Source organism: Hypanus sabinus, chromosome 3, assembly GCF_030144855.1.
Source record: "Hypanus sabinus isolate sHypSab1 chromosome 3, sHypSab1.hap1, whole genome shotgun sequence".
Classification (NCBI taxonomy): domain Eukaryota; kingdom Metazoa; phylum Chordata; class Chondrichthyes; order Myliobatiformes; family Dasyatidae; genus Hypanus; species Hypanus sabinus.
In genome coordinates this window covers 5513853-5536985 of record NC_082708.1, presented here as the reverse complement: position 1 = coordinate 5536985, position 23133 = coordinate 5513853, and the positions used below count along the sequence as shown (strand labels likewise).

The following is a 23133-nucleotide window of genomic DNA, read 5'->3' as shown; positions in this document are numbered from 1 at the left end:
AGGAAACACCATAGAAACCGTTCAAAGAAAACAAGTGTGCAAAAAAAAAGAACAAATGGTGCAAGTGATAAAAAAGCGAGCGGATAACACACAGAATATCAAGCATGTCAATATCAAAACAGTCGAGCAGTGTTCGGTTTAGTATTATGTTGTTCATTGACTCTAGGCAGCAGAGCCAGTCTATGCCAAGGTTGTGCAGTGCAACCAGAAACACAAGCAATGCAAACCTCAGTCCTCCCAAATGAGTCCAAAGCCATAGACATCAAACTGAAGGGCTCTCCAAAAAAAGTCCCACAGGCATTGATCGTGTGGATAGTCAGAGGCTTTTTCCCAGGGCTGAAATGGTTGCCACAAGAGGACACAGGTTTAAGGTGCTGGGGAGTAGGTACAGAGGGGATGTCAGGGGTAAGTTTTTTACTCAGAGAGTGGTGAGTGCATGGAATGGGCTGCCGGCAACGGTGGTGGAGACTGATACGATAGGGTCTTTTAAGAGACATCTGGATAGGTACATGGAGCTTAGAAAAGTAGAGGGCTATGGGTAACCCGAGGTAACTTCTAAGGTAAGGACATATTCAGCACAGTTTTGTGGGCCAAAGAGCCTGTATTGTGCTGTAGTTTTCTATGTTTATATGTGCCACAGCGATCAATTCTTGCAGACATGGCGAACATTCACTCTTGTCCCCGTCAATTTCAATCTTGCTCAACACTTTAGTCAGTGATGAGTAATGGGGTGAATCCTGGGTTTCTGTTCTGCAGGTAAGCCATGCACTCCCCTCTCAAACTCTCCGAACTTTCCCCAGGATAACCCAAGCACCAGACAGCCCAAAAATACAGCATCAGATGTAAACTACAGGCTCCAATCGCACACAGTTCAATAGAAACAGCAAATTTGAAAGTAGTAATAGTAGTTTTGTGGACTGTCTGCAGGACATCACCATTGGTTGCTGGCACCATCTTCATTAAATTCAATCTTGATAACAATTGCACTCTTTAAATATAAAAACTGTAACTCTAAGAGTTGACAACAGTGAATTGTGTTGTCTGCCTGTCTGCACTTCCTCTGTAACTGTAACATTTACTCTGCATTGTTATTGCTTTACCTTTTTCTACCTCATTGAACTGATGTCAGAGTCATGGAGCAATACAGCACAGAAATAGGCCCTTTGGTCCTTCTGGACAATGTTGCCTGATCTTCTGTCTGGTCCAATCTACTTGTACCACACCATAGCCCTGCATACCCTATCCAAACTTCTCTTAAATGTTACAATTATTATTGTGACCAGGTTCAGGAACCCTTCAATCATCAGGCTCTTGAACCAAATGGGATAACTTCACTCACCCGAACACTGAACTGTTCCCACAACCTATGGACTCATTTTCAAGGACATTCATCTCATGTTCTTGGTATTTATTGCTGATTTATTTACTATTAATATTTATTTTTGTATTCGCACAGTTTGCTGTCTTTTGCATACTAGTTAAACGCTCAGTTGGTGTGATCTTTCATTATTTGTATTATGGTGATTTGATGTACTGAGTATGCCCACAAGAAAATGAAACTCAGGGTTGTATATGGTGACGTACATGTACTTCGATAATAAATTTACTTTTGAACTTTGGGATGGTCAGTATAAATGGCATGCAAAACAAAGTTTCTTACTGTGCCTCTGTACACGTGACACTAATGAACCACTTCACCCGATTATAAAGTTATACTGCACAAGAACAGGCTCTTTGTCCTAGCTTGTCCATGCCAATCAGGAACCTTCCTGAGTGAGTTCTATTTGGCTGCATTTGGCCCATATCCCTGCAAACCTTTGCAATCCATGAACCTATTCAAATGACCTTTAAGTAGTGGAAATGTACCTGTTCTTGCTGTGTCCTCTGCAGCTTGTTCCTCAAACCCTCAGACTCCTGAACAGCCATGGGTAACTTGTTTGTTTATTTAGCGATACAGCGCAGAGTAGGCCTGTCTAGCCCACTCAGCAACCCAGATTTAACTGTGACCTAATCACAGGACAACTTACAAACATCTTTCCTCCCACACATCTTTGGACTGTGGGAAGAAACCAGAGGACCTGGAGAAATGCCATGCATTCCATGGGGAGAACATACAGAGAACACAGGGATTGAACTCACATCTCTAATGCCCTGAGCTGTAACAGTGTCTTGCTAACCTCTACGCTACAGTAGTGACCCTCACCACAACTCTGAACCGATTTACTTTCAACGACTCCTCAACTCATTTTCTATGTTTTATCAGTCTTGTATTTCTTCACTTTCCTGTAAGGAAACGAACCTCAGGGTAAGACATGGTGACATATACTGTACATACTTAGATGATAAATTTTCTTTGAACTTTGGCTTATCCTGAGTCACAGATCAGAGGGTGCATAAACAGGCCCTTCAGCCCCAACTAAAACTCAAAAAAAAAGGAACGCAGCGAGTCAGGCAGCATCAATGGAGGGGAATAAACTGTCAATGTTTCAGGCAAATGTCCCTAATGTATCTGCCTGTACCACCAACCCAGGCAGCGTGTTCCATGCACCCACCACGCCGTATAAAAAACCTGCCTCTGGCATCCACTTCCCGCTTGGGCTGCCACCTTTTCGAACCATTAATTCTACCTCAAGCATTTCTTTTTGCGTTCCCTCAGTTTGCACTACGGTTCTTTGCACCATTCTGTTGTTTTGCGCTCATGGTGCATTTATTGTTTGATTACAATACGCTGGCTCCTTGGTCTAGGGGTATGGTTCTCGCTGAGGGTGCGAGAGGTCCCGGATGAGCGCCAGTCCATGCGGTGCGGTAGCATGGCGGTTAGCACAACTGCTTGACAGTGCCAGCACCCAGGCTCAATTACAGCGCAGTCTATAAGGAGTTTATACGTTCTCCCCGTGATTGCGTGGGTTTCCTCTGGGTGCTTCGGTTTCCTCCCACAGTCCAGTGACACAGTGGTTAGCAGGTTAATCGGTCATACGGGTGTCACAGGCTCATTGGGCCAGAAAGGCCCGTTACCATGATGTATCTCCCAATAGAGAAATAAACAACATCACGTACAGTGTTTACCCCGTGATCTTCACGTGAGCATATAATAAACTAATCTAATCACTTACACAAGAGATTCTACAAATGCTGGAAATCCTGAGCAACATATGTAATCTAATCACTTGTATATTCTCGGCTGCTCAGTGTATCTCAGTCACCCAGACTACACAACGTCATGCAGTTTCAAGTTTCTGACTGTCAACATCTCTTATGTTCTATCCTGGGCCCAACATGTTGATGTAATTACCAAGACTGCTCAACAGCAATGATATTTCATTCGGAGTCTGAGGTTTGCTCTCATTTTACACAATTTATTATTTTTATATTTCTTATTGTAGTAATTATTATGTATTGCACTACACGACTGCTGCAAAACAACAAATCTCAGCACACAAGAGACCCTGCAGATGCTGGAATGCCACAGTCACACACACAGAATGCTGGAGGAACTCAGCAGGTCAGGCAGCATCTACGGACAGTTGTGGCCAAGATTCTTAATGATATATTTCTGTGCTAATAAACATGATTGTGAGTGCAAACTGGTGCAGTCGGGAACAAACGGTTGATGTTTTGGGTCAAAATCCTTCAATGTGTCTCAACCTGAAACGGACAATTCCTTCACCCCTTCCCCACGGATGCAGCTTGACCCACTGAGTTCCTCCAGAAGATTGTTTGTTGTTCCAGACTCCGGGGTCTGGCACCCAGAATCAGAGTGATTTCATTCAGAGATACATCCAGCGAGCACCACCCATCAACTGAACACCAGCCTAATCACATGACAATTTACAATGACCAATTGACCTATTACCCAGCGTGTCTTTGTACTGAGGGAGGAAACCTGAGCACCCAGTGGAACAGCACGCATTCTGAGGGGAGGACGTACAAACTCCTTACAGAGGACGCCGGGGTTGACCTCTGAAGCTCCAAGGTGTCATGCTAACCACAACACTATGGTGGTGCCCAGTTTGATATCAATGCCACAAAATGCTGGAGGAACCCAGCAGGTCAGGCAACATCTATGGAGGGGAATAAACAGTCAGGATCCAAGCAGAGAACCTTCATCAGGATATCCCTAACCCTTGACATCTCTACGCTGGTAGAAAGGCTCTTAACTATCTACACTATCTGTGCTAAATTTATTTTAACTTTTTAAGACAGGGCGCAGAGGAGATTTACCAACGTAACACGTACAACACACTGGAGGAACTCAGCAGATCGGGCAGCATCCGTGGAAACAAGCAGTTGACTGTTCGTTTGCACGGATGCTGCCCGACCTGCTGAGTTCCTCCAACGTGTTGTACGTGTTGCTTTGACCCCAGCATCTGCAGCGTACTTTGTGATTTAGGTTTACCAACGTGCTGCCTGGATTAGAGGGCATGTATTGTAAAGTTAGACTGGAGCGAAGGAGGACGAGAGGCGACTTGAAAGAGGTGTACAAGCTGATAAGATGCATAGACCGAGTGGAGGGCCAGCGACAGAATCCCAGGCGGATGTGGCTGATATGAAGGGTGCATATTTTAAGGTGACTGGGATAAAGTTTGGGGGGGGGGGGGGGGGAAGTCAGAGGTAGGTTTCTCACACGGACAGCAGTGAGTGCGTGCAACGTGCTGGTGTGAGAGGCATTACAGACATTCAAGAAGCTCTTAGGTAGGCACATGGATGCTAGGAAGCTGAAGGTCCATGTAGAAAGGAAGGGTTAGACTGATCTTGGAGAAGGTTGGCACGACATTGTGGGCTAAAGGGGTTGTACTATGCTCTAGTTTTCTAAGTAGTGCTTTCATATTTTTGTACATACTGTTCTGTAGTGTTCTACAATCTATGTTTTATGATCGATATCCTATATACCTTCTAGACAACACACACAAAATGTAGGAGAATCTGTACTGTGTTGTGTTCTAATGTTCTATCAGATCCTCCCCCCACCCCAATCTACATCACTCCAATATGAAGGTCTCGCCCCACAACGTTGACTGTTTATCCTCTTCACAGATGCTGCCTAGCCTGCGGAGTTCCTCCAGCATTTCGTGTGTGTTACTTTTCCAGCATTTGTTTTTTGATCAGATTCCAGCATCAGTGTTTGTGCCCCCACAATTTCTACTGTCACTAGCACATCTTCGAAACATTTAGAGTCACTAACCCAGGCCTGATGCTGGTTCTCTTGCTGCTGAAGCTCGTTTTCGTCCACACATGGTCGATCCAAATTAAACCACAGTGACTCCGTCACTCGAGGGAAGAGGGAGGGAAACAGAATCGACATCCTTGAGACAGACAGAAAATTAAAGTCAATTTGGACGTCTGCCAAGAATATAGTTTTATCTTTCATCTATTTGGCCCGTTACCAGCAACCATAGCAACAGGCCCTTTGCCCAACGAGAGTGCTCAACTGAACTGAACCTTTCTTCCTGCACATGAGCTACATCCCTCAATCGCTGGGTTATTCAGGTGTCTATCTGAAAGCCTAGCGAATGCTCCCGCCAATATCCCTGGCCCCTGTGTGAAAAAATCCTACACTCCCCCCACCTTAAAGTTATGCTTGTGCTTGAGTGGCGGGGTGGAAACGCGTCTCTACCAAAGGAGGTGTACGGTGCTCCTTCCCTCTGCTATCCTGCAGATCACCTTGAGCAAAGTGTAGCACCTGCTTAGCCCATCTTCCCCCACCCCCCTACTCCACCCCGATCAGGGTCACATGAAGCCACATGAGCAGCTGGTGCATATCACAAGTCCTGCTATGCAGGCAATCTCCGAAGAGGATCGATAATGGCTGGGGTCACCCATCTTGTAAAGATACTGCTCAGAAGGCAACGGCAAAGCACTTCCATAGAAAAATATGCCAAGAACATCAACGGTCATGGAAAGATCATGATCACCCACATCATACGACACAGCACATAATGATGACAACGACCCAGGGAAAGAGACTCTTGTTTACGCTCCTCAGAATTTTACAAACTTCTATCAGCTGCCAACACTCCAATTTTGTCCAATCTCTTCTAATCCATACCCTCTAATGCAGACAGTATCCTGGTAAATCTCCCTCCTCTTCTCATTCCTACCACTCACACCAACCCCCCAGATTCCCCTTAAACATTTCACCTTCCACTGTTAACCCATGCCCTCTAGTTCTAGTCTCACCCAACCTCACTGGAAAAAGCCTGCTTGCATTTACCCTACCTAAACCCTTCATAATTTTGCATACCTCTATCAAATCTCCACTCATTCGCCTTCGCTCCAGGGAATAAAGTCCTAACCTAGTCAACCTTTCCGTATAGCTCTATGCCCCTAGTTTGTGAGGTATGCGTGATGTAGATGCATCTTCTCTGAGGCAAGTTTTCTCACTGTTTACTCTAATCATTCAGCCATCAGCCTCGTCCAGTCTGAACACACGCCCAGCCACCAACTGAGGCGCTCCGCATTGCTCAGAATCACCGGTGCAGCCCCCCCCCCCATGGGCCGGCACAGCAAGAAGCCATTTGGGCCATCAAACAGGTGTGGGTTTGAAGCCAGAGCTCTGGCTCAATCCCCCTCCTGACCCCCCCCCCCACATGGAAATCAGGTGTGGAGGGGGCAGTCGTGGAGGGAGATAGTCGGGTGCATGCTCTATAGGATCCTCCTCTGGGAAGGAAGCAGTGAACAGAAACTTAACACAGTGGGGAAAGAACAAAAAGGCCGAAAGGCCGTGGTTCTCAGCCACGGAAGGGTTGTGATAGGGGAAGAGGATGGGGAGAAAGAGGTGAGCCTGGAAGGAGAGGAAGGGGGAGCTGGGGAGTAAAGGAGAAAATGGGGGTGGGACAGTGAAGGAGGGGTGGGAAGGACAATGGGGAAGAAGGGAGAGGGAAGACCATAAGGCATTGGAGATAAGTAGGTCTCAGCCCATTGAGTCTGCTTCACCATTTAATCGTGGGCTGATCCAATTCTTCCAATCATCCCCACTCCCTTGCCTTCTCCCCATCGAAAACTATTATCCCCCTCAACCCCAATCTCCTGCCTTCTCCCTGTAACCTTGGACACCTGACTAATCAAGAACCTATCAAACTCCTATTTAAATATACCCAATGACTTTGTGTCCACAGCCATCTGTGGCAATGAATTTCACAGATTCACCATCCTCTGGCCAAGGAAATTCCTCCTCATCTTGGTTCTAAATGGACATCCCTCTATTCTGAGGCTGTGTCTTCTGATCCTAGACACCCCCAATGTAGGAAACATTCTCTCCACTTGCAATCTATCTGGGTCTTTTGATATTCAATAGGTTTCAGTGAGATTCCTCTAACCCCCATTCTTCTAAACTGCAGCAAGTGCAGTTCCAGAGCCATCAAATAAACGTTAATCCTGGGATCACTCTCATGAACCTCCTCTGGACTCTCTCCAATGTCAGCACATCCTCCCTTAAATGTTGCAGAAGGTGAAGCAGAGGCGGAGGGGTAGTGGAGGGTGAAGAGGCAGAGAAGTGAGGGGTAGAGGTGGAAGGGGAGAAGTGGGAGGCAGGGAAAAGGGTGAGATGGTGGGAAGAGGGGGACGGAGGAGGAAGATGGTGGGGAAAGGGGAGGGGATGAACCGGAGTCGAGCTGGAAACACACGGAGGGTCATTCGGGATGAGGGAGGGGAGGTTTAAAAGCCACGACCTCCCGGTAACCGCCGCCCCACACCAGACACCGACCCTCGCGCCGCCCGCCCGCACCGGAAGTTGGTCCGTCGCCGCGCCTCCTTCCCCTCGGGCCACCAACGATCTTCACAAAGGTTCCGTCTACCGCTTCTGTCCGGGCGGTCGGCACCTCTCCTGAAAAATCAACCCCTGTCTTCTGAACATCTCGTCTGATGAACTTTAAACACAAGAGATTGTGCAGATGCTTGAAATCCAGAACAGCACACACAAAAAGCTGGAGTAACTCAGCAGATTAGGGGGCATAAATGAAAATGAATAGGCAGTCGACGGGTCCTGATGAAGGGTTTCAGCCCGAAGTGCCTCTTCATGGCTGCAGCCTGACCTGCTGAGTTCCTCCAGCATTTTGTGTGTGTTAGTCTGACGAACCTTCCTTCTATGGTGAATATTTTTGATACAGTGTTTCAAGTGTAATAAGACATAGGATCAGAATCAGGCCATTCGGCCTGTTGGGTCTGTTCTGCCATTCCATCATGGCTGGTTTATTATCCCTCTCAAACCCATTCTCCTGCCTTCTCCTCGTAACTTTGGCACAAAGAGGACTCAAATATCTATTAACCACTTTAAATATACCCAATAACTTGGCCTCCACAGCTATCTGTGAAAATGAAATATACAGATTCACCTCCCTCTAGTTAAAGAAATTCCTCCTCATCTCTGTATAAAAGGGATATTTTTATGTTCTGAGGCTGTGTCCTCTGGTGCTAGACAGCCGCCCCCCCCCCCCCCCCGCAACTATAGGAAAAGTCTTAAGAGATTGTAATAAGATATGTTTTGTATTTAATTCCTCTTTGTAATCTTTTCTCCAAAATGTCTGCTGTACCTACACATTACGTTCAATAACCTGTTCACTGGATTCTCAGAAATATGAATAGCCCATAGTCTCTCACCAATTAAAAATTACTGGTCAGAAAACCTCACGTTAATCCACACTATGATTCACTTTTATTGTGTAGAATCATAACAGCAGGAAAACAGGCCCTTCTGCCCAACAAATTATGCCAGCCATCAATATCCACTGGTACTAATCCCAATTTAGTGTCCCCAAACTCTCATCAATTCGCTCCACACTCCCTACCACCTCTCCGTTTCTCCTCCACCATATCATCAATACTTCCCACAATTTCATCAATCCTGCCCACCAACTCATCAATTCTCCCCAACCTCCCATCAACTCTCTGCGCCATCTCAATTCTCCCACCGTTTCATCGACACTCCATGCCACACAATTCTCTGCAGCATTGCATCAATTTCCCCCACCTTCTCATCAACTTTTCTCGCCATCGCATCAATTCTCCCCAACCAATTCATCAACTCTCCACACCACAAAATTCTCCACACATTTTCATCAATTCTCCCCAGCATTGCATCAAATTTCCCCACCATTCCATCAACTTTCCCCATCTCATTAAATTTCCACTCTATTTTGTCAATCAATTCTCCCCACCATTTCATCAGCTCTCACCATAATATTGTCAATTGTCTCCAACTCATGTTGATCCTGCCCACCAAATGATCAGCTCTTCCCATCATTTCATCAACTCTCCTCAAATCAGCAACACACACCACCATTTCATCAACTCTCTCCATGCTCCTATCAATTCTCCTCACACCTTGTCAATACCCCCTACTATCTCATCAACTCTCCTCACCATCTGATTTCTCCACACCATCTCTTCATTTCTCCTTACCAGTTCATCAACTCTCCCTACACTCTCATCAATTCTTCCCACCATTTTATCAGCTCTCCCCACACTCCCATCAATTCTCCCTACACTCTTATAGACTTGCCCTACCATATCCTTACTCCCCACCATCCCTTCAATTCTCCCCACACTCCCATCAATTCTCCCTATACTGTCATCAACTTTCCTCCTACCCTCATCAGTTCTCCCTGCCATTTCATCAACTCTCCCCACACTCCCATCAACTCTCCCCACACTCTTGTCAATTGTGCCCACCATCTTATCAGGCCAGGCAGCATCTATAGAAAAGAGTACAGTCAATGTTTTGGGCTGAGACCCTTCACCAGAAGGAGCCAATGTGTAGGCAAGGAGATAAGATGAGAGAGGAAAAAGGGATGGAAAATAGACAGCGGGGTCATTACCAGAAGTCTGAGAAATCGATGTTCATGCCATCAGGTTGGAGGCTACCCAAACAGAATATAATGAGTTGCTCCTCTAAGCTGAGTGTGGCCTCATCGCCTCCCTCTGAAGCCCCTCTCTCTTTTTCTTTCTTCCATGGCCTTCTGCTATCAGATTCCCCCTTCTCCAGTCCTGTATCTCTTCCACCAATCAACTTCCCAACTCTTTACTTCACCATCCCCCCCACAATCCCGGTTTCACCTATCATCCTGTGTTTCTCCCTCCCCTCCCGCCACCCACTAATCCTAACTCCTCAGCTATTTTTCTCCAGTCCTGCTGAAGGGTCTCGCCCCAAAATGTCGACTATACTCCTTTCCATAGATGCTGCCTGGCCCGCTGAGTTCCTCCAGCAGTTTGTGTGTTTTACTTGGATTTCCAGCATCTGCAGATTTTCTCCTGTTAACCATCTTATCAGTTCTCCCCACTATTTCATCATCCCGCCCTGCCATTTAATCAACTCTGCTATCTGCCACTCTGTGGGGTTTAATTCTCCCCACCATTTCATCGATTCTCCCCACGCTTTCATCAATCATCCCCACCAATCCATCAACTCTTCATCAGTACTAGAAAGATGTCAGAATAAAAAGTTTGGGGGAGGAGAAGGAGGCTAGCTGGATGGTGTTAGGTGATGCCGGGTGGGTGGGAAAGGTAAAGGGCTGGATAGGAATGAATCTGACAGGAGAGGAGAGTGCACCACGGGAAAAAGGGAAAGAGGAGAGGCCCCGGGGGAGATGATGGGCAGGTGAGAGGAAGAGGTAAGGGGCCAGAGCGGGGAATGGAGGAAAAGCTGCTGAATTTTACTGTACGAGGTATTTGATGCTCATGCCATCAGGATGGAGACTATCCAGACGGAATGTGAAGTGTTGCTCCTCTAACCTGAGAGTGGCCTCATCATCAAAAGAGAGGTGTCCCGTCATGTTGGAACAGGAACGGGAGCAGGATTTAAAATGACTGGCAACTGGGAAATCCCGCTTTTGGTGGATGGGGCGGAGGCGCTCGACAAAACGGCCCCTCATCAACGGTCATCGACTCCAACAAACTTGCAGGTGAAGTGTTGCCTTACCTGGAATCACTCTGGTATTTGCGCTTGTCAGTACCAGCTTCAGCATTTACAAGATAGACAGTGGATTCTGGTTAATCGAACTGTCAGTTAATCAGAGCCACTGTTTACGTGGGACAACTCCTAAAAATACAAACAGCCAGGACTGAACTGACTTCACAACCTATGGACTCACGTTCAAGAACTCTGCAGCTCATAGATTCATTATTTATTTATCATTTATTATAATTTCATTTGTCTTTTGTATTTGCACAATTTGTCGCCTTTTGCACATTGCAAAAGGAAGGCAGATTACTATCTAAATGGAGTTAAGTTAGGAAAAGGGGAAGTACAACGAGATCTAGGTGTTCTTGTACATCAGTCAATGAAAGCAAGCATGCAGGTACAGCAGGCAGTGAAGAAAGCTAATGGCATGCTGGCCTTTATAACAAGAGGAATTGAGTATAGGGGTAAAGAGTCCTTCTGCAGACCCCACCTGGAGTATTGTGTGCAGTTTTGGTCTCCAAATTTGAGGAAGGACATTCTTGCTATTGAGGGAGTGCAGCGTAGGTTCACGAGGTTGATTCCCGGAATGGCGGGACTGTCATATGTTGAAAGATTGGAGCGACTGGGTTTGTATACACTGGAATTTAGAAGGATGAGAGGGGATCTGATTGAAACATATAAGATTATTAAGGGATTGGACACACTGGAGGCAGGAAACATGTTCCGGATGTTGGGGGAGTCCAGAACCAGAGGCCACAGTTTAAGAATAAGGGGTAGTCCATTTAGAACAGAGTTGAGGAAAAACTTTTTCACCCAGAGAGTTGTGGATCTATGGAATGCTTTGCCTCAGAAGGCAGTGGAGGCCAAATCTCTGGATGCTTTCAAGAAAGAGTTAGATAGAGCTCTTAAAGATAGCGGAGTCAAGGGATATGGGGAGAAGGCAGGAACGGGGTACTGATTGTGAATGATCAACCATGATCACATTGAATGGTGTGCTGGCTCGAAGGGCTGAATGGCCTATTCCTGCACCTACTGTCTATTGTCTATTGCTTGTTTGTCCATCTTTGTTTTTGTGTGGGTTTTCTTTGATTTTACTGTGTATCTTTCTGAACTCCTGCAAGCGCATGGCGGCCGTGTGGCACAGCTGCTGGCTCAACACTATTACAGCTCACGGTGTTCCGGAGTTCGAAGCTCAATCCCGGTGCCGCTCAGAACGGAGTCTCTGCCTTCCTCTCCGTGGAACATGTGGGTGTCCAGCTGCTCCAGGTTCCTCCCAAAGTCCAAAGGCTGGGTTTCTCGGTTACTGTTCCCTTTCTTATGTAGGGCTCTCAGTACCAGTAACTGTGGTATTAACTGTTCAGGCTAACAAACTGGCTTCTCAGTAATGTTATTTAATGCTGTAATGGGTTTCTGTGTCTGGAATGTTTGGGTTATAACTGCAGATAAGGGGGGAACTAACCAATGGAGAATTGTTACGCTATCTTGTATGTGTGAGCTGAGCGGGAGTTCGCGGTCTTTTTCGGGAGGTGAGCGAGGAGGACAGACGTGTGAGGAGCGGACAGCGGTTCCAGGGCGACGGATACTGGACGTTGGTGGTTCGGACGGTGGCCGAAGGCTCGGAAGGTCATTGTGGATGGAACGGGAGGCGTGAGCTCCAACGCATTAGAATATTATGTGCATAGACTGATAAACTTACTGATTTGGCGCCTTTAGGTTACCTGTTTCTACTAACCCATCACTAAGAAATAACTATGAAGTTGCAATTATTTACTCGCCTTTGGTGTATTGTCTGGTATTTGTGTTGTGAGTGTGTACTGGGGGGGGGGGCATTACACTGTCTTTACACCGAGGTATTGCACTGTTGGCGGGGCAATGGCAGTTCACCCTGGGCAAACGGGGTTAAATTGGGGGCACGGATGCTACACTTAAATAAGATGGCCCAGGTCAGAGAGGGATGGAGGACCCCTATTGCTGCTGGTGTTTAAGGCAGCCATGAAGGACCCCCATCTCTGTGTGACCTTGGTCACCTTCTCTACTGCGCCCCAGGTGTGTTCAGGACCCTGATTTCTGCCTCAACGTGACTAGGTTAGGGTTAAATCGGGGTTGACCAGGGTTCCTGGGATGGCGTGGCCTGAAGGCTGGAAGGGCTGATTAACCTCGTGAGGCAATAAAGGGAACCTTTCCTGACAGGCTGCTGGTGACTAGTGTGTTCCACGGGGGTCTGTGCTGGGACAACTTCCTTTTACATTATATGTCAATGAGTTGAATGACAGAATTAGTGGCTTTGTGGCCAAGTTTGAGAACAATACGAAGACAGGTGGAGGGGCAGGTGGTTTTGAGGAAGCAGAGAGGCTAGAGAAGGACTTGTACAGATTGGGAGAATGGCCGAAGAAACGGCAAATGGAATACGGTGTCGGAAAGTGTACGGTGGTGCACTTTGGTAGAAGGAATAGCAGTGTAGACTATTTTCGAAACAGGGAGAAAATTAAGAAATCTGAGTTGCAAAGGGACATGGGAGCCCTTGTGCAGGATTGCCTGAATTGAGTCGGTGGTGAGTAAGGCAAAGGAAGTCAGCGTTCGTTTCCAGAGGCCAAGAATATACCAGCAGGGATGTGATGCTGAGGCTTTATGAGGCACTGGTGAGGCCTCACTTGGAGTATTGTGAGCAGCTTTGGGTGCCTTCTTTAAGTGTAATGCCCTGGTGAAGATTCCCACTGCTATGCCGCCAGGTCATTTATTTTAGCAGCTTTCTGTTAAAGCAGAGAGCTAAACTGGAAAGTGTGTTTTGGCTTCAGCTGAGGTAAGGAGCCATGTTGTCCAGCTTTGGAATGTGAGTCAGCCGATCAGGATTGTGGGATGTGAGAGAAGGTTCTGGAGAGCTGTGGGGAAGAGATTTCTGAAGGACAGTAGTCTGGTTTGGGGTCTTTTGGCAGGAGATGTGGTAAAGAGAAGATCGGGAGAGACGCCCATTGGATTCGATCTGACAGGAAGACATGGTTGCTTCGCGAGTTGAAGGAGTCCAAGGTGGGAAGCTTTACTGGTGATTGGTGATGAGAATTCGGCGATGTGAGAAATGGTTATACCCAGCTTTTAGACAATATGAGCTCCAATGGTCGTGTGCACATTTAGACTGGTTTATCTGTAATTGGCCTTTTTATTCTTTCCTCTTTTAAGAACTGTTTGCTAAAGCTGAAATCAGTAATACACTTGCTTCTTAATTTTATGCGGTGTACAATCTGTTATTTCTCGTCAACCGATAGTTGTGTATGGGCAGTATTTACACAGCATTCACTCAAATCGAGGTTTCTTTAATCAGTACATCACGACGCTCCTGTCCGGTTGAAACCCAAATCATACCAACCCTGGACTTGTGAAAGGTGGCCTTCCCACACTGAGCCAGGTCTGTACACAAACCCCGGTACAAGGGTTACAGAGACTTTGGAGAGGGTTCAGAGGAGGCTCACGAGAATGAAAGGGTTATCATATGAGCATCATTTGATGCCTCTGGGCCTGTAATCGCTGGGATTTAGAAGAATGAGGGGGATCTCACTGAAACCTATCGAATATTAAAATACCTAGATAGAGTGGATGTGGAGAGGATGTTTCGATTGGTGGGGCAGTTTAGGACCAGAGGACACAGCCTCAGAATAGAGGAACATCCATTTAGAGCAAAGGTGAGGAGGAATTTCTTTAGCCAGAGGATGGTGAATTTGTGGAGTTCGTTGTCACTGGCAGCTGTGGAGGCCAAAGTCTTTGGGTGTATTTAAAGTGGAGGTTGATAGGTTCTTGACTAGTCAGGACGTGAAAGGTTACGGGGAGAAGGCAGGAGAATGGGGTTGAGAAGAAAATGGATCGGCCATGATGGAATGGTGGTGATGGGCCGAATGGCCTAATTCAGCTCCTATGTCCTATGGACTACTCCATGTTGTAACGCTGGATAAAATAAAATAAAAAGGAAATTAATCTCAGGGTAGCACGTGGTAATTTAATAATTACATTGAAAGTGTGGCACACGAGGGAACCAGGCCAATGACAGGCTTGCGGAGGTGACATTGGGATTGGAAAGGTAGTGGGCGCATGAGAATTGAGGATAACTGGTGGGGTGGGGACTTTGGGTGAGGGTGAGCCTGGGGAAATTTCATTTATTTTAGTGATACGGTGCATTGACCCTTCAAGCTCTTCAAACCACACCACCCCAGCAACCCGATAATCCTATCCTAATCGTGGGACAATTTACAATGACCTATTAACCTACCCAGAACATCTTTGGACTGTGGGAGGAAACTGGAACATCCGGAGAAAACCCATGCATTCCACGGGCAGGACGTACAGAGACTCCTTACAGAACGACACTGGAATTGACCGCCAAACTCCAGGTCACCCCAGCTGTGGCGATGATGGAAAAAGGTGGCTGACCATTGGCTGATGGGAATTAATATGTGAGGTGCTCTAGACTGGGAGGACCAACCAGGGTGGGTCTTACACAGTGAACGGTAGGGCACCGAGGAGTGCGGTAGAACAGAGGAAACTGGGAATTCAGGTCCATAATTCCTTGAAAGTGGCGTCAGAGGTAGACAGGGTCATAAAGAAAGCTTTTGGCACATTGGCCTTCATAAGTCAAAGTGCTGAGTACTGGAGACGGGATGTTGTATAAGGAGTTGAAGTTGAATAAGACGTTGGTGAGGCCTAATTTGGAGTTTGATGTGCAGTTTTGGTCACCAGCCTACAGGAAAGATGTGAATACGATTGAAAGAGTGCAGAGAAAATTTACAAGCATGTTGCCAGGACTTGAAGAAATGAGTTATAGGGAAAGGTTGAATAAGTTAGGACTTTGTGTTAGAGGAATGTGAGGAGATTCGACAGAGGTATACAAAATCATGAGAGGTATAGATAAGGTTTTTTTAAAGCAAGTTTTTTTCCACTGAAGTTGGGTGAGACTACAACTAGAGGTCATAGGTTAAGGATGAAAGATGGAATGTTTAAGGGGAACCGGAGAGGGAACTTCTTCACTCACAGGGTGGTAGGAGTGTGGAACGAGCTGCCAGTGGAAGTGATGGATGTGAGTTTGATTTCAACACTTAAGAGAAGTTTGGATAGCTACATGGATGGGGTTATGGTCTGGGTGCAAGTTGACAGATCTAGACGGATTAATAGGACTGGTGAAAGAGACACCAGGCCCTAGAGCGTAGGATGTCTCAGAGTGTCTGCAGAATATTCTCAAGAGGGAGGCTGAGCAGCCAGAGGTCGTGGTGCTCAGGGGCACCAGTAACATGCCGTGGGTAGAAAGGGCGAAGTGGTCCGGGGCAGTCAGTATACGGAGTTAGAGAAGAGTGGTAATCTCTGGTAATCCCAGAGCCACGCGCTAGTCAGGGCAGGAACAGGATGATGGTTCGGATGAATGAGTGGCTGAGGAACTGGTGCAGGGACCAGGGTTTCAGGAGTTTGGGTCATTGGAACCTCTCCTCGGGCAGGGGGACCTGTGCAAGAGGGATGGGCTGCACCGAAACTGGGTGGGGGGGGGGTGGGAACCAATATCCTGGCTGGGACACTCATGAGTACAACTCAGGAGGGTTAATCCAGTTCAGCAGGGGGTTGGGAACCAGAGTACCAGGAGGGACGGAGAGGAAGACAGATTTAGATTACGAAGTGTTAGGTGGTGAGGAAGACAGGAAACTAATTTAACTGGTTCAGCACAACATTGTGGGCCGAATGGCCTGTTGCTATGCTGTGTGCTCTTTGCCTTTATGACTCTGGGGCAGGGGATCCCAACCCCTTGTTGGCCATGGATCAAAACCACTAAGCAGGAGGTCCTTGGACTTTGGGCTGGGAACCTCTGCTCCAGGGTGAAGGGAAGGGAGTGGTTGGACCAAGGGAGGTGGGGAGATGGTGGAGGGACGGTTGGTCTAGGAGAGAAGATGGAAAGCGTAGGGACGGGAGGAAGCGTGGGGTTGTGGGGTTTTTAGATTCCGTTTGAACACGTCCAGGTTTGGTCTCTCGGTTGTTGTGGAGTTTGGAGTTCTCTCCTCACGCAGAGAGGTTGAGGGTCCCTACTTGAGCCCAGTGTAGGTGAGCTCCGCCATACCATCCCGGATCTGGCGGAAGTAGTCGAGGTGCGTGCGGTGGAGCTTCCAGGCGTACTTGCCACTGCCCTTGGCGTACTGCATGAAGTGCGGTGCGCCGGCGAAGATGACATTGTCCGCTAGGATTACACTGCCCTCCCGCAGCAAGTTGCAGTCCTCCAACAGCTTCAGGTCTCGCAGGTAACTGCGTTTCCAGTGGTTCATGAAGACAAAGTCCACCTTGTCCACTGCAAACTTCTCCCGAAGTTGAGGGATCACCTCATCCGAGGGTCGGACGATCTGTTCCACCTGGGTAGAGGCAACATTCCCACATCAGTTTGACAGAACACAAGTCAGAAACACGACATTCTGCAGACTCTGAAAAATCCAGAGCAACACGCACAATGCTGGAGGAACTCGGCAGGTCAGGCAGCATCTACGAAAATGAATAAATAGACGACATTTCAGGACAAGACCCTTCTTCAGGGGGAGAGGGGAAGGGAGCAAAAGCCAGAATAAGAAGAAGGGAAGAGGAGAAGCATTGGCTCTATGTATGTTAGACATGACAGAAGTTTTGTCTTCTGTAGACTCTGGGAAAGGGAAGTTTTCAAACATTTCATTCTCTACAAGGGTCAGGCACAGAGAAAAGCCTGAACGCATATAGTATGAGGCTGAAGACAGTTTCTTCTCACTGTCTTCAGAGTCCCTTACACTCTCTCTTCATCTCTCCATCTCACATGTCGTGGCCCATGCGCTTTATCCGTCAAGGATCAATTTGATTCACCACTGACAGTGGATTCTAGTTCACTGGGCCATCAGCTAATTGGGGCGGCCGCTTATTTGAGACAACTCTTAAAGAGCAAAAACTAATTGAGAAAATGGCCGGGATTCCCTTCGTTTATTTGGGATGCTATGCCGCTTAATTGGGTCAGGAGACCGTTGCCAAACAGTTTCTAACTAGCATCAGTTGTGTGCACTTGTGTGGCTGTTAGACACTATACTGCACGTTTAAGTATTAAAAGTAGTGTTTTAAAAGTTTTAAAATGTATAAAAGTTTTAAAGTAGTGTCAGTTGCATGTGTTCATGTTAAAAAATCAGTGATTTTTGTCACTGATAGTTGGTAAGAAATAATTAATAAGACAGTTCAGAACTGTGTTGTTCACTGCAGTTTCAAACACACAGGCTTGGAGACACCAGAAACTGTCAGGAGTGAAAATAAAACAATTTCACTACTTCAACAAGTTAGAAACTATGAAGAATTTGAAGGTATCAACAATCATTTTGAACGTTACAATGAAACTGAAGATTTGGAGGATGCAATCATTGATAGCATTGTATGAAGGCAGTCCATTACTTGGATCACCTGGACCCATGACAGGATACCGTTCATTGACTATAGCTCAGCACTTAACATCGTCATTCCTACATCCCTGATCAAAAAGATACAGAACCTGGGCCTCTGTACTTCCCTCTGCAATTGGATCCTCGACTTCCTGACCAGAAGACCACAATCTGTGCGGATTGGTGATAACATCTCCTCCTCACTGACGATCAACACTGGTGCACCTCAGGGGTGTGTGCTTAGCCCACTGCTCTACTCTCCATATACACATGACTGTGTGGCTAGGCATAGTTCAAATAACATCTATAAATTCGCTGATAATACAATCATTGTTGGCAGAATCTCAGATGGAGATGAGAGGGCATACAGGAGCAAAATATACCAGCTGGTTGAGTGGAGTCATAGCACACACACACACACACACACACACACACACACACACACACACACACACACACACACACACACACACACACACACACACACACACACACACACACACACACACACACACACACTCTTGTCATGGTTCGGAGGCTTGAGTTCCTCAATGACCCGGAGAGTTATGTTGGCTGGAGTCAGGGCTTTATGCTTTGGCTCTTGGTAGGGTCACCCATGCCGAACAGGTCAAAGGGTAGAGGCCAGACTGAGAGTAGTTCACCAGTTCTCCAGGGCCAACAGCCCTGACTGGTTGAACAAAATTGTTATGAACACAGCAATAAAGAATCCTTCTACATTTGAGTGTGACAGTATTCCTGAGTCTCCATGCAGGACTTGTATGACTGACAGTAGTGAAAACCGACAGGAAGCTACTGAGATGATGAAGGAAGCTCTGACCACTGCCAGAGATGGAGGGCCTTCATTGTTTTCCTAAATGATGTAAAGGGCCGTAAGTAAATTGTTGGGTTGAAGCACCTGTTTCTGTACTGTATCCCTCCACGACTTTCTTTTATACCCAATGCCACACCTCAGGGGCTATAGTGCCAGGGCTGGACAGGGATGAAGGGAACTGAGGCCCAGCTGAGCTGGATTAGACCTGAAGGTTGAAGACCAAAGGTAGAGGCCTAAAAGAGTCACGAGAGCCCGGATCACCAGGGTCAGATGTCTTTGCCAGTCCGAAGGTCAAGAACCAAAGGTGAAGCCTGTGATCGGCAAGCCCTGGTGTGAAATCCCAAGCTGGAGGCTTGAAGTCTGTGAGTCTGGGAGTTGGGGAGGCCTGTCTTTGGGTTGGAGGCCTATCTATGTGTGTGGGGGGCTGAGAGGGTTTGTTGGAGGGTGGAAAAGGGGTTTGTTTTGCTGTGGTTATTGTGTTGTTCTGCTGAGTATTGTGGGCAAGCCACGTTGAGTCAGAATGCAGGGTGGCACTCAAGCACATCCTTGGCTGTGCTGGTTGTTAACGCATTTCACTGCATGTTTCGAAGTACCTGTGATAAACAAATCCAAATCGAGAGCTGAGGCCTGCTCACCGTGTCCTCGTCGAATCCTGCCATGCGGATGATCTTCTCGGCTATGGCAGCGTTTCCCTGGTCCATCTCCACTGTGTAGAGCTGGCTGCCCAGACTCAGGCTGCGGGCCATGCGCAGGGTGGCGTACCCACAGTACGTTCCCAGCTCCAGGACGGTCTGCGGCGCGCTCTCCAGAATCAGCCGCTCCAGAATGCGGCCTGCGTTTGGGCGGGAAGATGAAGGACAGGTTACGGAGGCTCGCTGTGTCTATGTAAAGCATAGGAGCAGAATTAGGCCATTCAGCCCATCGACTCTACTACATCATTCAGTCCTGGCTGATTTAAAATAAAAATATAGATTAGATTAGTTTTACTTGTCACATGTACATTGAAACATCAAAACATACAGTGAAATGCATTATTTGTATCAACAACCAACACATTCCGAGGATGTGCTGGGGGCAGTCGCCAAGTATCAATGAGCATCTGACAGCAACATAGCACGTCCATAACCCACCAACCCTGACCCATACATCTTCAGACTGTGGGAGGGAACCGGAGCACCCGGAGGACACCCACACAGTCACGGGGAGGACATAGACAGTGGCAGGAATGAAACTCAGATCTTACAGCCGGGCATATTTAAAGCAGAGGTTGATAGGATCTTGATTAGTCAGGACGGCAAGGCAGGAGAATGGAGTTGAGGAGGGAAAATAAATCAGCCGAGATGGAACGGCAGAGCAGATTCGATGGGCTGAATGGACTAATTCTGTCTATGGTCTACAAGTAGCACTTCCTTGTGATGATAGCACTGCAGTTAGTGTTAGCCAACGCAATGGGTTCAGTTCCCACTGTGATCTGTAAGGAGTTTGCACGTTCTCCCTGTATGCATGTGGGTTTCCTCCGGGTGCTACGCTTTCCTCCCACCGTCCAAAGGGCTTTGGGTTAGAGTAGGAAGCTGTGGGCGTGCTATGTGGGTGCTGGAAGCATGTTGACACGTGGGCTGTCCTTGAAGCTGTTTATACAGTGGCTGGAGAATGAGAAGGTGTTAGAATCAGACAAACACTTCGTGGCCACTTCAGTAAGTAATTCATTAAAGCAAATACCTCATCAGCTAACCATGAGGCAGCAACTCAATGCATAAAAGCATGCAGACATGCATTCCGCTGTTGTCCAGATCAAACATCAGAAAGGGGAAGAAATACGATCTAATTGACTTTACAGACAGACAGACATACATTATTAATCCCGATGGGAAATTGGGTTTCATTAAAGCCACACCAACCAAGAATAGTGAAGAAATATAACAAAATAAAACCATAAACAATTAAATAATAATGTTAATCATGCCAAGTGGAAATAAGTCCAGGAGCAGCCTAACCATGGAGTGATTGTTGGTGCCAGACGGGGTGGTTTGAGTATCTCAGAAACTGCTGATCCCCTGTCTCTAGAGTTTACAGAGTATGGTGCAAAAACAAAAAAAAATCCAAAGAGTGGTAATTCTGTGGGCTCAGAGGGTGAAAACACCTTGTTAATGAGAGAGGTCGGAGGAGAATGGCTAGACTGGTTCAAGCTGACTGGAAGGTGACAGTAACTCAAATAACCAGACGTTGCAACAGTGGCATGCAGAAGAGCATCTCTGAACGCAGAGCACGCTGAAGCTCGGGCCACAGCAGCAGAAGACCACGAAAATACACTCAGCGGCCACTTTATCAGGTACAGAAACTACCCCATGAACTGGCCACTGAGTGTATACGTGTGATTATATGTATGCATGCATGGTTCCTTAAGCTGGTTACAGCTGGGGTGGTAATGGGGACAAGCTCCCACTGCCTATTAAATGCTCCCAATGACGTGCACCTGAAATATTCTGACAACCAAGTCCATCTCCCGGCCTTCACGTGCGGCTCAGCTACTGAGCCCAGAGGAACCGTTCCTACTGACGGGAGAAGATTATTGCCGCTTTAAAACCAGTCACTTTGGGCAGATGGGGTTCGTCAGCCGGGGTCAGCAGCTCCTCGAGGAGAAGGAAAACTCTGATCTCAAACCTCCGCTGCCTCACGGCTGTCCCCACTCACAGGGAGGTCTTCGGGAGTGAACCTAAGGGAGAAATCTGGAGCTGGGGTCCCTCAGGCAGTCCAACATTGAGTTCGGCGCTGACTGGTGCCACACTGTCTCGGTCTCTGCCGTTCCTGTGGGTTGATCAGCTGCTTGGACGGGGGAGCTGCTACATGGACATCAGCTCGCTCTCCGTATCTGTGGTGAACTACGTGCCTGTCTGGACACCCCCCCTTCTGACTGCTCCTGTGGCTCCTCCCACAGGCCCCTGTATAAAGGCGATTCAGGTCTAATCCTCGGCCTCATTCTCCAGGATGTAATATGATGGTCACTCACTGCTGGTTCCTTCTTCAGTCAATAAAAGCCGATATCTCGCCTTACGTCTCAGTGTGAGTTATTGATGGTGCATCAGTATCGTACCGTGCGTATTACATCGACAGCTGGGGCGCCATGTACAGGTCGTATATATACATTAAGTACTGTCGCCGAGGAAACACGCTGCAACAAGAGCCACCTCTCCCCGTGGTGCCACTTACCTTTCTCCGGTCCCAGGTTGCTCAGGTATTCCGAGTGGAAGCACCACTTGTCGAAGGTGCTGAGGATATTCTCGGGATCCCCGGGGATGCAGTTCGACATCACGTACTGAAAAGCTCGCTCCTCCCTGGACAGGCCGGTGGCGTAATCCTGAACCTTCCGGAGAACGACTGCTCGCCAGAACAGCAGGAAGTAGTAGCGGTATCGAATGAGGAGCGTCATCAGGAAGGGGATGAAGGCGAAAGCGATAGCCGGGGACACCATCTGACAAGAGAGGCAGACACATTCGAGACCTTTCAGAGATGGCTAGACGGGCACATGGATGTGAAGGAAACGGAGGGATATGGACATTCTGGAGGCAGATGGGATTAGTTTAATTGGCCATTTAATTACCAATTTAATTGGTTCAGTACAACATTGTGGGCTGAAGGGCCTGTTCCTGTGCTGTACTGCTCTATAATCTATGCTGTATTAACAGGAATGAACAACGATAAATAGCAAAGGTCCACTGACTTCAGAAATGCATAGAGCACAGACCCTTCAGCCCACGATGTCGTGTCAACAATTTAACCTACTCCAGGTCAAACTGACCCTTCCCTTCAACATAACCCTCTGTTCTTCTATCATCCATGTGACTAAGAGTCTCTTAAAAGCCCCTAATGTATCTGTCTTTACCACCACTCCTGGCAGCATGTTCCACACACCCACCACTCTCTGACATTCCCCGACCAGTCACCCGCTGGTATCAGCCATTTCCGCCCTGGGAAAAAGTCTCCGACTGTCCACTCTGTCCATGCCTCTT

The 23133-nt window shown here is 47.4% G+C and overlaps 1 protein-coding gene across 5 annotated transcripts in view; it reads right to left on the bottom strand.

Annotated features, from left to right (window-relative positions):
- The window catches only part of anapc15 (anaphase promoting complex subunit 15), a 29278-nt gene extending 6683 nt beyond the window's left edge, over positions 1-22595 (bottom strand). For 2 of the 5 annotated variants that reach the window (XM_059963603.1, XM_059963606.1), the window contains exons 1-2: positions 7703-7751; positions 5183-5303 (exon numbers count right to left, since the gene is read on the bottom strand). In XM_059963603.1, the coding sequence (XP_059819586.1) occupies positions 5183-5302 (120 nt within the window). In that variant the 5' untranslated portion in view covers position 5303; positions 7703-7751. Of the gene's footprint in view, positions 1-5182; positions 5304-6241; positions 6497-7702; positions 7826-16945; positions 17263-19761; positions 19959-22333 lie in introns of those variants that run through there. The other 3 variants (XM_059963607.1, XM_059963605.1, XM_059963604.1) reach the window with 3 other exon arrangements.
- Between the last annotated feature and the right edge of the window lie 538 nt (positions 22596-23133).